The sequence below is a fragment of the Urocampus carinirostris genome, chromosome 11 (genome assembly GCF_059441175.1).
Source record: "Urocampus carinirostris isolate Australia breed hairy pipefish chromosome 11, RoL_Ucar_1.0, whole genome shotgun sequence".
Classification (NCBI taxonomy): Eukaryota; Metazoa; Chordata; class Actinopteri; order Syngnathiformes; family Syngnathidae; genus Urocampus; species Urocampus carinirostris.
Window position 1 is genome coordinate 41014132 of NC_142359.1, and position 16595 is coordinate 41030726.

At 39.3% G+C, this 16595-nt stretch overlaps 1 protein-coding gene across 3 annotated transcripts in view; it reads right to left on the bottom strand.

The window, feature by feature from the left end:
- Positions 1-1400: 1400 nt before the first annotated feature.
- LOC148357382 (monocarboxylate transporter 2) overlaps positions 1401-16595 on the bottom strand; it is a 34997-nt gene continuing 19802 nt past the window's right edge. For 2 of the 3 annotated variants that reach the window (XM_088347426.1, XM_088347425.1), the window contains exons 3-6: positions 11972-12115; positions 8290-9078; positions 6691-6952; positions 1401-1560 (exon numbers count right to left, since the gene is read on the bottom strand). In XM_088347426.1, coding sequence (XP_088203552.1) covers positions 1542-1560; positions 6691-6952; positions 8290-9078; positions 11972-12115 — 1214 coding nt within the window. In that variant the 3' untranslated portion in view covers positions 1401-1541. Of the gene's footprint in view, positions 6953-8289; positions 9079-11971; positions 12116-16595 lie in introns of all 3 variants that reach the window. The other variant, XM_088347427.1, reaches the window with a different exon arrangement.

The following is a 16595-nucleotide window of genomic DNA, read 5'->3' on the forward strand; positions in this document are numbered from 1 at the left end:
TTTCCTTTATTTTACGGCTGTTGGTGCGATTGTTTCAGTGAATTACCTCTGAGGAAGCGGTAACCTTTTCCTAGACATTCCAGAATCCAAATTTTAACGAACTTGGAATCTGATTGGCAAAATCAAGTTTTATTTTCACATGTCCAGTCTCACAAGAGCCTGCAGATCCGGTTCTGCAGGCTGCAGGGTAGATTTCTGAGCCCAGAAACAAGTAATCTGCTGAAATCTGATTGGTTAAATGCTTAAATATGAAGGCACACATCTGGAGGCAGTGTAATCAGAGGGAAAGCAATAAAAAGAAGGCTAACAGAAACAATGGAATTATTTAAGTATTGATGGTTGGTTGATGTTTCCACAAACATCACATGATTCAGATATTTTTAACGCCAGCAGAAAGGCCTCACTGGCCCTCATGGCCCACCACTAATACACATTTCATAGTGCCCTGTTTAATTGTAGCATGCACCTGTCGTCCTGGGCGTGACCAGTAGGGTGCAATAATTAGTAGGACAATGCCATACATACAAACTAATACCAGCTGCAATTAATCATGAGGGAAGAAGAAATTCAATGGCCAAGTGAAGCTACCGGAAAGCAGTGTCGGCGTCATTTTCTATGCATACTTTTTTGAAACATGGCAAAGGTTATAAGCACTTATAAGCACTTCCCCTAAAATTCAAGCACTTTTCAATCTTTGAAAACACAACATTAAAATTCAAGCATTTTAAAGGATTTCAAGCACCCGTACGAACCCTGTACAATGCTATTTTTCTGTTGAAATTCAATAAATACTTTAGAATAAGCAAAATTCAGTTCTTATTAAAAAATATAACAAGAAAAATATTCAAAAATAAACATTATACATTATTTTTTTGATGTGCAAATTTTGACAATTTTTCTAGCAAAATTTAAATCAAATTTAACATTTTTGTGAAAATAAATTTACCTATTACTCATTTAAGTCAAGTCAGGTCATGTTTATTTGTATAGCCCATAATCACAAAAAGGTCTCAAAGGGCTGCACAGACCTCCATCCCCTGATCTGAAACCTTTTCTAATGTAAAAAAAAATTGATCCTTAAAAAAAGGCACAATTATCTTATCTAGATGATGGGAGAATATTTAGGCAGTAAATGATCTTATTTATTTATTTAACAAGTTAAATATCTTAAAATCTGACCCGTTTACGGCACTACCATCCTGAGAATGCCTGATTTCGGGAAGCTAAGCAGGTTCCGGTTAGTATTTTGGATGGAAGACCCACTAAGAATACCAGGTCATTTGACGCACACTCTGCCACGAAGACACTGACTGTCCAGTCAGTGCAAATGAATTTCTCTAAGTAATTTTACCAAGGTAACTTCAAAAACTCTTTATAAAAAAGTAGGCAATCCAATGACATTCAAGGGCTGTATATATACTTTATTGAGTTGTATGCTACATAACAAAAATAATCTGTCCATTAGTGTGCAAACCCGTGTTGTATATTTGTCCTTAGTGGGGAAGGACATGTGCGGAGGTAGTGGAAGGATACAATCTGATTCAAGTGGAAGGATACAACCTGAATCAAGTGGAAAGAAACAACCTGAATCAAGTGGAAAGAAACAATCTGAATCAAGTGTTTGAACAGCAAACAAGAAAATACAAAGAGTTCAACACAATGTGCCTGATCTGAAAGAACTGGTTGCGCAAAATTTGCAAAGAAATCGGCGTTAGTTTCACACAAAGAAATTTAGAGAAGAATATAAATCCAAAATGGACACTAAGGACCAAAATCCAATTCATGCAAGTTATTGATGATTATAAGGCACTAAATAATGACAAAGCAATCACAATCCTCCTAAATTTGTTTCAAATGTGCCAATTCAATCCTAACAGAAAAAAACATTCACTAGATCGGAAGACTGTTTCCTGTACCATAATATAACAGCAATCTTGTTCAGAAAATAAATACGTGCTTCAGAGCAAAGAAATGTTTGACTGTACAACAAGGAATGAGGAGAATTTTTTCAAACAAGGTTTGTAAACCTTTATCGCGGCAAAATGCATGAACTTTTTAAAGACCTTCAAGGCCAATTTTACAATTTATCCAGGACCATTAAAAGAAAAAAATCTAGTGTGAAATAATGTATTTTAAAAAGCCGCAAATACTGCATATATGCGATCTGTATATGCGATTTAAAAGCCTGCGTGTGCATATCAAGACATATGATTTTTAGATCTTGAGTAAATCGCAAATATTTTTGTTGTACAGACAACTCTCTCACCCTCTAGGTCCTGGGCCGGGAACCTTTTTGACCAAAGAATCCATAACAGCAATATACAGTGGGACCTTGGTTATCGCGGTTATCGGGGACCAAAACCACCCGCAAAAAGTGAAAATCTGCGATGTAGCGATGACCCTTCAAAAAAAAAAGAAAAAGAAAAAAGAGAAAAAAAAAATCTTTTTTTAAATTATTATTTTTTAGACCCGATTAATGGGGACCAAAACCGCCCGCTAAAAGCGAAAATCTGGGAAGTAGCGACACCCCTTCAAAAAAAACAGACGGCCGCCTGTCGTCGCGCCGCGCTACTGGGGTCGTCGGACGAGCGGGCTACGCCCGCCGCCTTTTCTCGCGTTGTGACGCCGCGTCCGCCGAACTCGCTCCGTTCCGCGGCCCGGGAATGTTGCTTACATTTTCAGTTGCAAGAAGTTCTTCCCATTACAATTTACCACTGGGAAACGCTACCTTATTTTTTTGCATGGCCCATAATTGATACGTACATCTTGCAGTAATACACATTTCATAGTGCCTGGTTTAGGTGTAGCATGCACTTGTACCCTTAAGCGCAATAAGTAGGGGGGTGATAATGCTTTAAAGGACAAAGTTGTATAAACCAAAGCCAGCTGCCGATGCAATGCAATACAATGACCAAGCGAAGCCAGCTGTTCGGCGTAGCATCAAATAGTCTCTAAATGGGCAGCAATGATCTTCACAAACAGCAAAGGGCAGTGTTACAAAGCCAAACTGTTTTAAAAAAAATTAAAAATAGCTTGTGTAGCGGTTTGCATAGATTCTACTCAGAAACTTCAAATACATAAAAAGCACAGTGAACATTTGCTAATCAAATTATGTGCAACACTGACAAGCTTTAAAATATCGAATTGCATTTTTCCAATACCTCTTTTTGCGCGGCTGGAATAAAATGACAAGTCCTCAATTCACATGTCAGAGAAAATGTGTAGCAGCGGTGTCATGTTAATGATGTATTACGCGAACGGTGTTAGTCAACAGCATTTGTTTTGGTACAACCCACAAAATAGGCAAATCCATTTCAATAACAATTTTCATTCATTTCATCACAATTAAGGCAACGGCTGTCAAAGCTAAAAGCTAAATTTCAAATAAAATTGTGTCGTAATCTAAATGTTTTGGCTAAATCCATATACTGGATTTTCGCCTGAAGTCACATTTTGGGAAGCTAAATTAATAATGTAACTTCATTATGTCACTGAGATTGTAAATTTAAAAAAAACATACTGAGAGGGAAAGAAAACTCACAAAATGATTTTCCTCAAATCATTATGACAAATAAACAGTTTTACTTAACAATCTCTCGGTTATTCCTAGTTAGATAGATTTGGTCTGTATTACCTCCTTAAAGGGACATTGTGTATTATTTAGCGCCTCCTAGTGGTAGAGAAACCACAATAAGCGGAAATACATTAATTATTACATAAACAAGCATATTTTGATATACCGCAGGTCAAGGAATGTGTATTTATTTTATATAACAAGCTCACCAAAAGGGAGCTGACATAATTGTCCGCCATCATGCTGCCGAGGGTGCCCCAAAAAAAAGGCTGGAATAAAAAAATATTAAAAGTCTTAAGATTTTATCAGGAGTGTCAAACTCATATCTGGGGGCCACATGCTAGGAAAAAAACTCAGGGGGCTCAGGCTTGTAGGTTTAAGAAAAAGAGAAAGAAAGAGAGATAAGAAACAAGGGAAAGAAAGAGAGAAGCAAAGAGAGAGAGACCGAAAAAATGGAGAAAGAGTGAAAGCGGGAACAAGAGAGAGAGAAACGGAGAAAAAGAAAAAAAGAGAGAAAGAAAGAGAAAGAAGGAAACACAAAAAATGCGAAAGAAGGAGAGTAAGAAGGATATAAAGAAAAAGAAAGTAAAGTGAAAATGAGAAAGATCAAAAGAAAGAATAGAAAAATACAAATAGGGAAAGGGAGAAAGAGTGAACATAAGAGACAAGAGAGTGAGGGAGAGAGAGAGAGAGAAAAGAAGGAAAGACTTAAAGAGAAAGAGAAAAAATAGAAAGGGAAAAGTGACAAAAAGAGAGCACACAAGATAGAAAAAATAAAAAAAAGAAAGAAAAAGAGCGTTAGAGAGAGAAGGAAAAGAAAGAGCAAGAAAGAGGCAACTACAGAGAGAATGAGACATAGAGTATAAGGGAGAGAGAGAGAGAAAATATAGAAAAAAGGAAAGAGAAAGGAAAAGAGTGAAACGAGAAAGAAATATCACAGTTGCTTTGCAAGTGCTGCCAGGCTTGGGTGACATCAAGTGGACATATTTAGAACTGCAGCTCATTTTTCTCTTGCACTTCTCTGAGTGTTGTCTTGCTGCCGGATTTAAACCCTTGGCGGGCCTGATCCCGCCCACGGGCCGCCTTTTCGGCACCTGCGACTAAAGAGTCTCTGTAGATTGCATTCTTTTTTGTGCTTTTCAGCACTCATTTTCAGTTGGACTACACAATACAGCGACATCTAGTGGTCAAGTATTACATAGTGTCCCTTTTTATTTTAAATAAGATTGTAATGAAACTGTTATTCCAAAATCCAGATTCTGGAAGTTAGCATTGAAGTCACATTAAGGAAAGATAAATACATTTATGTTACCATATAATTTGTTGTATACTGAGAGAGGGGGAAAAAAACCTTACAATGGGATTTGAGTTACCTGAAATAACTGCAAATAAACAGTTTTACTTTACATTTGCTCAGTTGTTCCTAGTTTGATAGATTTGTTATTACCTTCTTAAAGGGATGTTGTGTATTATTTAACCTCCTAGTAGTTAAAAAATAAATAAAAACACTATTGATTTGATTAACAAGCAAAAGTACAAACTATCACAGAGCCGTGCATTTTTTTTTAAAACTCGTAGGTCAAGAAATTTGTATATGTTTTACGGGCTGACGTAGCATGATTGTCCTTTATCTTGCTTTTAAGGGTACACACAAAAACAAAAACTAGTAGTAAGGTCCTAGGCTCGAACCCGCCCTGAAAAAAAACAAAACACCCCTTATCCTCCCAAGTCCTTACAAATAAAATATGAAAATTAAGGTTTTCTTCAGGCTCGGTCCTCAAATCAAGTTAATTGCCCTGTCTTGGGCTGGGTGGGCTTTAATATTAGATTTTTTAGGCCTGATCTTACATCTAGCAAAACATTTTGAAAGACTGGGGGGGGGTGTTATAAATAAATTGTGCGATTTGGTCACTTTAAGTCTCCTTTGTTTGTAATCTTCCTTGTGCTTTCAAGCACTTGATTTTGATTGCACTACACAATACAGCAATATATACTGCTCAGATATTCACAGTGTCCCATTAAAGCTTGCACAGGAGTATACATTCACTCCCACATGAGTTTAGTTTTCCTTTTGGAATAAGAGCAGTTTATAACATGAGCAAAATTGGCACCAGAAAGCAACCTGCCAGTCATATCTTTGGCGTAACAAAAGAGACACTACATTTCATTTTCCTTTCAGCGTCGTAATAAAGAAGGTTGCTCGCTAGCGTAAGAGACAAAATGGATAACAATACAGAGAGTTTTATAGCTTAAACAGACGTCAACGCCGTTAAATTATTAAAATGTGTCGCTAAATATGTAATCATAATTGAGTTTTCCAGTTGTATTACTTTAATCATCTATTCATAACATTATTACTTTGATAATCACATTATTAATTTAGTGTTAAAAATGCACATCATATTTATCCACATAATTTCATAAAGTATGTATTTGCTATATTCATAAGAATGTATGCTTTTATATCAGTGTACTTTCCCAGCAATGGTCTTCCGAATAGTTAGCCTTATCATACAACCTTGACGATTCAGCTGTGTGCAGTTTTAATATCTTGTACGTTGAGGTTTTTTTTATTGCCTTGTAATGTAAGTTCCCAAAAGGGTCTGTTAAAGCTCCATGTTCCATTTTGCAACTCCTATAAGAGAGGAGGAGAATCATTTTTACATACCTTTTAGAGGAGACCATCTCCTCATCAATAAGGAATGCACTCAGATTGAATTAATTTTGTAATTTTGTAACAAATGTCCTCAACTAAAATGCTCCCTCCAGCTTTAGATTTGTTCATCCAAATACTCAGTCTGGTCCTGGAAGTTGAACACGCTGCGCGACAGATTGTCTACGCCGAAAACGAGTTCTATTTTGGGCATAGTCAGGACCAGTTTTGAACATTGTTTCAAGACTTCCTCATTGAGCTGGTGCAACTTTTGGATTGAATTGGAGTACACAACTGAGTTTTGTTCCAATTTCATAATTTCTGACGAATCTTTTTACTATTTTTTCCTTACATTTGGTTCTTTTCCAGACTGGCAGAGCCAGGTGCAACACCACTAGGCGCTCTTAATAGTTTGGTTTGATCATTGCGGAGTATGTTGAGGCCCTGATAAAAAAGTTCTTACATGTTGGTTTCCCTTTGCATGGGCTCCCTGCCTTTTTCCCTGTCTGGCTCCGCCAATGCCGGTTTCTCGATTTCCTCCTGCTTTCGCAGCACGTCAGAATCATCTGATCCGGCCGGCTTGTACTGCTCCAGTTTGCGCTCGCGATCCAGAATTCTGTAGTTGATGAAGTTGCCGATGAAGAGCCAAATGCTCGCCAAAGTTACCACGGTGCCGCAGCAGAAGTACATGATTTTGTAGTTTTTGGTGACGTCGACGAGTTTCCCTGTGAGGCAAAATAGATTTAAATTTATATCCTAATAAAAAACGAAAACGAGGCCTAGGGGATTAACCAAAATCTAATCAATATTGCAATGTCGCCTAGTGCGATAGTGTAATCGACGACACTGCAGTTTAAGCCTTGTGTGAAAAGACAGCAACCATGACAAAACTCCCCAGAAGAGAGCGCTGTTTTCTTAAAGTTAAAAAAAAAAAAACATGTCAATATGATTAACCCTTGTTTTGTCTTCATTTTAAGGGCCATTTTTGTACCTTTTTTGGAGATGTGAATAAAAACAAAATTTCATTTTTCTACTGCTTGGACCCATCTAGGAAAAGTCACCACATTTAAGTTAAATAAAATATAATTTAAGGGGAGTTTTCTGGGTTTTTGACAGCACAGTGGTGGGTCATTTTGACAAGAGGACAACAGGAGTGTTAAATATTCAAAAAAACAAAAACTAGCACAGATAGTACACTTTTCTTTTAAAATTGGAAATCGCATCAAAATTGCAATACTGTTTTGAAAAATTGTAATTGCAATTGGAATAATCACAATCATTTAAAATGTTTATTTTTTCCTATTCAGTGATATATTTCACAATTATTGACTAATATAAAGCATTGAAAATACAGTGAAAAAAAATCTTGGATTTGTGTGGTCTCCCAAAAGTGATATTTAGTAGGAATCTTAACGCTTAAATTGGATTATTGAGAGGTTCTTGATTCTATACGTCAAACTCAAAAAGACATTGTGTAATTTTTAGCGCCTTAGTTGTAAATATATATATTTTTTATCTTACGTAACATGAGGCTCACCTTAAGAGAGCTGACATGAATATCTGCCATCTATCTGCTACAGGTACCCCCAAAAATCAAAAACCTTGTGAAAGGCTGGCCCAAAAAAATGAGAAAAAAAACCTCGGCGGTTTGGTCACTTTGCGTTTCCATAGTTTTTATTCTTCCTTATGCTTTGTGCCGCAATTCATTGGTTGAAGTACACAATACAGCGTTGTAGTATAGTGGTCAAATATTACCCAGTATCCCTTTAATCCTAACAAATGTATGTTATTTGTGTGAATTTAAAATATTTTTCAGATAAGAACCTTAAAGAGACAGTGAGTAATATTTAATGCCTAAATGCTCAAGACACACCACGGGAAATGGTGCCCATTCAACCGTAGTGGTTGAGGGATCCAGTCAGTCAGCTTTAAATATACCAAAGTCCTTCATTAATTAAGACAATAATCATATGATTAACTAAAAAATAGCTGCTATTTAGCAGCAGCCTGAGTGTAAATCAAGTATTTCTTATTCTTTGAGTTTATAACATGGCGACAGTACCTGCAATGGGTGGCCCGAGCAGAACTGGGCAGCATTCCACGATAGTAGTAAGTCCAACAGCACTGGAGAAGCGGGGCGCCCCGACCAAGTCCACGAGACTCTCGAAGAGCACCGAGCTGACCATGCCGAAGGCAAAACCAAAGAAGATGACGTACACTATCAGCCCCGTATAGGACTCTGCCAACGGGCACAGCATGTGGCACACACCATTGTACATCACGGCAAAGCTGAAGAAATACTGAATCTTGGGCCGGACCCAGCGCGAGTTGGCCAGCAGGCCCATGGAGGGTCTGGCGAACATGTCCACAAATGCCAGGACAGAGAGAAGGAAGGCGGCAGAGTACTTGTCCACGCCCATATCTTTGGCGTAAGCGGCCAGAAAGACGATGGGCGCGAAGAACCCGAGGAACATGATGACATTCCCCGACAGGTAAATCAGGAAGCCACGGTGTTTGAAGAGCGATAGGTCCAGATACTTGTTGATGTTTTGCCATGGTGTGAGCTTCTCCTTACTGCTGGCCAATTGGTCTTTCTTCAGCTTGGAGGGTGGCAGGCCCAGGGGTCGCATGAGCGAGCCGGCCACGCAGCAGTTGAGCAGCAGGCCACCCAGGATCAAGAAGCTCCCCCTCCAGCCAAAATGGTTGAAGAGGAATTGGTTGAGCGGGGCCAAGGAGCTCAGAAACACTGGGCTGCCAGCCATGGCCAGGCCGTTGGCGATCGGGCGCTTTTTGTAGAAATATTTGCCGATCATAGTTAGAGCTGGCTGAAGGTTGAAGGCCAATCCGAGTCCTGTGTGTAAAAAAAAAAAAGTACTCAAAATCAGGAATAAAACTACAGCAGAAACCCGGCATACGGCGACCCTGCCTTATGACCAATGTTCCCTGTAAGCTTCCACGGGTCTGAGCGTTATACAGTGGGACCTCGCTACTTCGCGGTTCCACGTTCGCGGGTTCAGAGCTTCGCGGGTCTAAGAAATAATAATAAAAAAATATATATATAAATATATACCAGTGCATCCGGAAAGTATTCACAGCGCTTCTTTTTCCACATTTTGTTATGTTACAGCCTCATTCCAAATTGTATTAATTTAATCTCTTATCTCAAAATTCTACACAAAATACTCCATTATGACAATGTGAAAGTTTTTTTTTTAAACTTTTTTTGAATTTATTAAAAATAGAAAACTAAGAAATCACATTTACATAAGTATTTACAGCCTTTTTCCATGAAGCTCAAAATTGAGCTCAGGTGCATCCTTTTTCCACTGATCATCCTTGAGATCTTTCTACAGCTTAATTGGAGTCCACCTGCAGTAAGTTCAGTTGATTGGACAGCTCATTCATCAAGTACTTGCATTTCTTAGACACGCTCGAATAAACTCCTTTTTTCATCTTTTGGGGGGTTTGGGTTGGCGTTTGGACTGTATTTGAAACAGGCCTTTCTTTCCCGTTAAAATTGTTATGCTACTCTAACAAAGAATTGTGATTAATGGAACCATTTAAATCTAGGCTTAAAACACACTAGTGTACTATAGCTTATGAACAGGGTTGGGTAGGGTTACTTTAACTTGATTACTTTCAATTACTTTTGGATTACTCAAATACCAAATATGCTAATAAAAGACAAAAGAAACTAAATATGAATAAGATTACTAAACTTTGTGCAGGCTTGGGGAGTAACGGAATACATGGAACGGCAAAAATGATGTTGGACAGCTGTTTGGATTTATTTTCATTTCGTTTCTGTCGCATTTTATGTTAGTTTTGCCGGAGATCAAAGAGATCAAAGCCTGGAGAGAAAGCTTACCACGTGTTGTGAGTCATAATTTTATTCATATTTAGTTTATTTTGTCTTTTATTAGCATATTTGGTATTGGAGTAATCCAAAAGTAATTGAAAGTAATCAAGTTAAAGTAACCCTACCCAACCCTGCTTATGAATAACCTAAACTCACTGGCCACTTAATTAGGTACACCATACTAGAAATGGGTTGGACCCCATTTTGCCTTTAGAACTGCCTCAGTTCTTCATGGCATAGATTCAACAAGGTGCCGGAAGTATTCCACAGAAAGTTTGGTCCATATTGACATGATGGCATTTCACAGTTGGCGCAGATTTGTCGGCTGCACATCCATGATGCAAATCTCCCGCACCACATCCCAAAGATGCTCTATTGGATTGAGATATAGTGTTCTGTGAAGGCCATTTGAGTACAGTGAACTCTTCAGTCTGAAAAGATTACAGCTGTATGACATATGGCACATTATCCTGCTGAAAGTAGGCGTCATATGTTGGGCACGTTGTGGTCATAAAGGGATGTACATGGTCAGTAACAAAACTCAAGTGGGCTGTGGCTTTGCAACCATGCTCATCTGGTATCATAGGGCCCAAACAGTGCCAAGAATATATTCCCCACACCATTACACCACCACCACCACCATCAGCCTGAACCATTGATAAAAGGCAGGATCCATGTGTTCATGTTGTTGACACCAATTTCTGACCCTACCATCCGAATTTCGCAGCAGAAATCAAGACTCATCAGACCAGGCAATATTTTTCTAATCTTCTATTGTCCAATTTCGAGGCGCTTGTGCAAACATCAGTTTCATGTTCTTAGCTGAAAGGAGTGGGACCCGGCGTGGTCTTCTGCTGCTATAGCCCATCTGCCTCATGGTTCGACATACTGTGCGTTCAGAGATGCTCTTCTTCCTAGCTTGGTTGTAAGGGGTGGTTATTTGAGTCACTGGAGCCTTTCGACCAGCTTGAACCAGTCTGGCCATTCTCCTATGACCTCTAGCATCAACAAGGCATTTCCGCCCACAGAACTGCTGCTCACTGGATATTTTTTATTTTTCAGACAATCCTCTGTAAACCCTAGAGATGGTTGTGGGGTAAAATCACACTAGATAAGCAGTTACCGAGATACTCAGACCAGTTCTTCTGGCACCAACAACCACGCCATGTTCAAAGTCACTCAAACCTCTTTTCTTCCCCTATACTGATGCTTAGTTTGAACTGCAGGAGATTGTCTTGACCATGTCTACATGTCTAAATGCACTGATTTGCAGCCATGTGATTGGATGTTTATAAATTAAGTGTTAATGACTGGTTGGAAAGGTGTACATTATAAAGTAGCCAAAAAGTGTATATTTCATGTTGACGATGTCTGTGTATTATTTGTTAATGCCCTTGCAACATCCATTGCAGCCTGTGATACTGGAAGGGGGATCGCCTCATGTGCTGTCCCTTGTCAAGGTTTTTGTTCATTTCCCCTCGCTAAGGTTTTTGAGTTTTTCCCTTACCCTCATGTAGGTTTTAGATCATGGTATGGTGTGATCACAGTCTGTAGTCTGTACACCCCTTTAAGACTTGTTGTGATTAAGGGCTTTACAAATAAACATAACTTGACATGCCTTTAAATAACTCTTAAAATAAACGTTTGATTTAGACAAGAACAAACAAAAACATATTTTGAAATGTTAATAAGATTTAGAAATCAGTTTAAGCGTGAAAAACACTTATCTGGATCAAGCCACCCTTAATGAACGAGAGAACTCTAAAAATTACAACTTGTTTAGGTTATTTCCGGTGCTCTTCCCTCCCGATTTATCTCAGGCCGTCCTATTTGCAGCCAGAAGCTAATCAGGGAAAGTCAGTTAAGTGGATTGCCAAGGACGTACCACCAATAACGCCGATGCAGATGTAAAGCTGCACCACACTTGTGCAGAAGGAAGCCAGGATCATGCCCACGGCACATAAACATCCCCCCATCATGACGATTGGCCTGCAGCCATACGTGTTCACCAGGATGCTGCTGACAGGACCTGAGGCACACACATAACCAAGATTGCATTAGGTTATGGGTCAAAAGGAAGAAACGTGTTGGGTATCCTTTCAGTTTCTAACCAAAGAAATTCAAGAGACAATGTGTTGGGTAAATTATGCGTAAAAATATTATTTAGGGGAGCATATTGTCATCATTCACCGCACTTGAGTCATTGTAGATTCCGTCAACAGTCTGTCTTTGCTTGGATTCTGCCCTGCCCAAGGGCAAGCTATCATTCGTTCCCTCTTTTCCAGGATTAACCACACTGATCTCACACTGGCTCGCAATCTGTGGATTGCTTACCTCAAGCAGTTGTCTAAAATCATACCAAGAAGAACTTTGTGATGAAATGTGGCCCGTCTTGTTTTTTTATAGTATAGAATTGTCTTTATTGTAATTTATAACAATATAATGTACATCAGGAGTCGGGAACCTATGGCTTGCAAGCCATATATGGCCCTTTTATGAGTACATATGGATCTGAGATAAAAGTTTGAGTCGATTCCATGTTGCGGTCATGTATAATTTTTTTTACGGTTTGTTTGACTTTTTTTTTTAATGGAGGATTTTGAAAAATGACAAATCACACTTTTTTCCAATTTATGCTATGGCACGCATTTTCATCCTCATGTTGTTCCGTAGCTTTTGCCTTTCTGTTTTTACTCAAGCTAGCAGAGCATTTCTACAGCCAAAGATGAGTAATATGTTTTAAGAGTTTCTGGATGTCACTGGCCTAGATTCAGCAATTGCTTGTGTCATATTGTAGATAGCTATTGGGGTTGCTAATGCGACCGCTAAAGTTTTCAGATGCTAACTTTAGCAGCTAAGATCAACAAAAAATATATATATTAGCAGAAGCAAAAAACATCACCAGCGCTACCTGTTATTTTCTCAGGCGGGATGTTAGCAGCAGCAAATTATCTCATCTAGAATATTCGATCCAAAAAATACATTATTAATCTCTGTTGTCGTTAGAACGTAGTGGGGGTATATGGTAAATGTTTTTGTGAGGTTCCAAAGTCGAGGATTGGGCCTCGATTTTAGTATATGCGAAGCCAAGAAAACACTGATTGTAGCATGGTAACACTTTTCTACTTCAGTTTATAGTCAAGGTGTCACACCAACATAACCTGTTTTGGCAGTAGGTCGCTAAGAAATCCTTTAAATGAAAACTCTTTAATCCATATTTGTTCACTGTTGAGATAATTTATGATGAAAACCCACAAACAAACTGTTAATAGGTAAAAACGGCAGTAAACCACTCAGAGCAATTTGATTGGGTGAGCAGATCTCTGCACACAGCGCAAGGCACTCCCGTAGTTCTCTCCATCAGTGCAGTCTGTGCCGAAGGTAAATACGAAGATACCCTTCTCGTCTGCAGTATTTTGTGACATTTGTGCAAAACAACTTTGTTTGCACATTGTTTTGAAACCATTATTTAGGACAAAGATTACGGTCAAAATAAGTTTCAACACTCTTAAGTAACTGAGGGAGGGAGAAAAATTCAAAGTGGTATATTATTGAAATGGGACACATATTATTATTATAAATTCATAGATTTTATCTAATTATCATCAAACATCGCACAGTGAAATAAAATGTGCTGAAGAATTATAGACACTCCCCAACTTACGACCATTCGACTTACGAAAAACAGTAGATACGAACATTTTTTCCGGGATTTCAAAAATATATAATATACAGTGCACTCGGAAAGTATTCACAGCCTTTGCCATGAAGCTCAAAATTGAGCTCAGGTGCCTCTTTTTTCCACTGATCATCCTTAAGATCTTTCTATAGCTTAATTGGAGTCCACCTGCAGTAAATTCAGTTGATTGGACATGATTTGGAAAGGCACACACCTGTCTATACAAGGTCCCACAGTTGAGTGTGCATCTCAGAGCACAAACACCAAGCATGAAGTCAAAAGAACTGTCTGTGGACCTGTGAGACAGGATTGTCTTGAGGCAAAAATCTGGGGAAGGATACAGAAAAAATTCTGCTGCTATGAAGGTCCTAATGAGCACAGTGGCCTCCATTATTCGTAAATGGAAGACATTTGGAACCACCAGGACTCTTCCTAGAGCTGGCCGGCCTTCTAAACTAAGCGATCGGGGAAGAAGGGCCTAAGTCAGGGAGGTGACCAAGAACCCGATGGTCACTCTGTCAGAGCTCCAGCGTTCCTCTGTGAAGAGAGGAGAGCCTTCCAGAAGGACAACCATCTCTGCAGCAATCCACCAATCAGGCCTGTATGGTAGAGTGGCCAGAGGAAAGCCACTCCTTAGTAAAAGGAACATGGAAGACCATCTGGTATTTGCCAAAAAGAACCTTAATGACTCTCAAACCATGAGAAACAAAATTCTCTGGTCTGATGAGACAAACATTTAACTCTTTGGTGTGAATGCCAGGCGCCATGTTGGAGGAAACCAGGCACCGCTTATCACCAGGCCAATACCATCCCTACAGTGAAGCATGGTGGTGGCAGCATCATGCTGTGGGGATGTTTTTCAGCAGCAGGAACTGGCAGACTAGTCAGGAAAGAAGGAAAAATGAATGCAGCAATATATAGAGATTTCCTGGATGAAAACCTGCTCCAGAGCGCTCTTAACCTCAGGCTGGGGCGAAGGTTCATTTTTCAGCAGGACAACGACCCAAAGCACAGAGCCAAGATCTCAAAAGATTGGCTTCAGAACCACTCTGTGAATGTCCTGGAGTGGCCCAGCCAGAGTCCAGACTTGAATCCGATCGAACATCTCCGGAGAGATCTGAAAATGGCTGTGCACAAACGTCTCCCATCCAACCTGATTGAGCTTGAGGCTTATTGCAAAGAAGAATGGGCAAAACTTCCTAAAGATAGGTGTGCTAAACTTGTGGGATCATATTCAAAAAGACTTGAGGCTGTATTTGCTGCCAAAGGTGGATCAACAAAGTATTAAGCAAAGGCTGTGAATACTTATGTAAATGTGTTTTCTTACTTTTCTATTTTTAATAAATTAAAAAAAAGTAAAAAAAAACTTTTTCACATTGTCATAATGGAGTATTTTGTGTAGAATTTTGAGATAAGAGATTAAATTAATACAATTTGGAATGAGGCTGTAACATAACAAAATGTGGAAAAAGTGAAGCGCTGTGAATACTTTCCGGATGCACTGTATAATAATAAAATAATAACATTGCTGTCAGTTAGATTCTGTATTGTGCACCTTTTTCCGAGTAGAAGGCAGAACTGCTACCGGCTTGTGGCGCTGTGAGACATCACCCAGCATCTACCCCGAAGAGGAAATCCACTTCCTCCTACTATTTCGTGTGTAAACATTCTATACTGAATATCCAGTGCGCTAAGAACTTTGACATTTTTATTGTTTAATATCTCAGGCATCAGGCAGCACAGCAGAGCAGTGGTTAGCGCGAGCGTGGCACAGTTCTGAAGATCGAACCTTCCTGTGGAGTTTGCATGATCTCCCCGTGCTTGCGTGTGTTTCCTACGGGCACTCTGGTTTCCTCCCACATTCCAAAAACATGCATGTCAGGTTAATTGCACGTTCCAAATTTTTCCAAGGTGTGAATGAGCAAGTGAGTTGTCTGTCTCTGTGTGCCTTGCTACTGGCTGGCAACCATTTCAGGGTGTCCCCTGCCCACTATCCGGAGATAGCTGGGATGTTCTCCAGCACCCCCTCTACCTGACTGAGGATGAGCGGTGCAGATAATGGATGGATGGATCTCGTGCATCCATTCAATATGGTTGGTGTAAAGTGTAAAGAAGAGGCTAGCCGTTTCATTTCAAATCAAAGTCGAATATAGAAGCTTGATGCTGTTGTGAATATGGTTGGATCACTTTTTTCAGCCCTGTCCACTAAAAAGTGAACTGCACTGTTTTGGCTGCAATCCATTATACCTGGCATTTTTGTCAGGAGGCGTGCCATTCTTACCCACCTATAATAAGATGCCACAATAAATTTTCACAGGTCAACGATTGCTGAAAGCAGGGGGGAGAAAAAAAGCACTTTTTTGGGGGGGGTTGTGGCCTGCCTAAAATAAACTGCCCTGTTTAAGCCACAATCTATTACCCCCAGTTGTTTATTGCTGAGAGCAGCTGCTCTGAAAGCAAGTCATGTGTGGCAGGCCTTTTTTACTACTTATTTACACTTAAAATGAACAGCACCCAAGTGGCTACAATGCATGATTGGAGTTGTACCTCAGTCTTTTAAGAAAAGTAGATTGGGAATGAATGAAGTTGTTATGGTCTTACATACATAAGGTTATTATATGGTAAGCATGATAAGCATATTTTTGTTAAAGCAGTCTTCTCTTTCCTTTAATTTTCAATTGTCAGACATGAGTGTTTCCTCTTTTGTCATTAGAATCACTTCCCCCTTTCAACTGTGTTTTGACTTGTCAAAAGACAATGACTTGAATTTAAAAATAAGCGCTCCTCACTTGCAGTTGATTGTAATTCTTTCCACTGACATAAACACAGG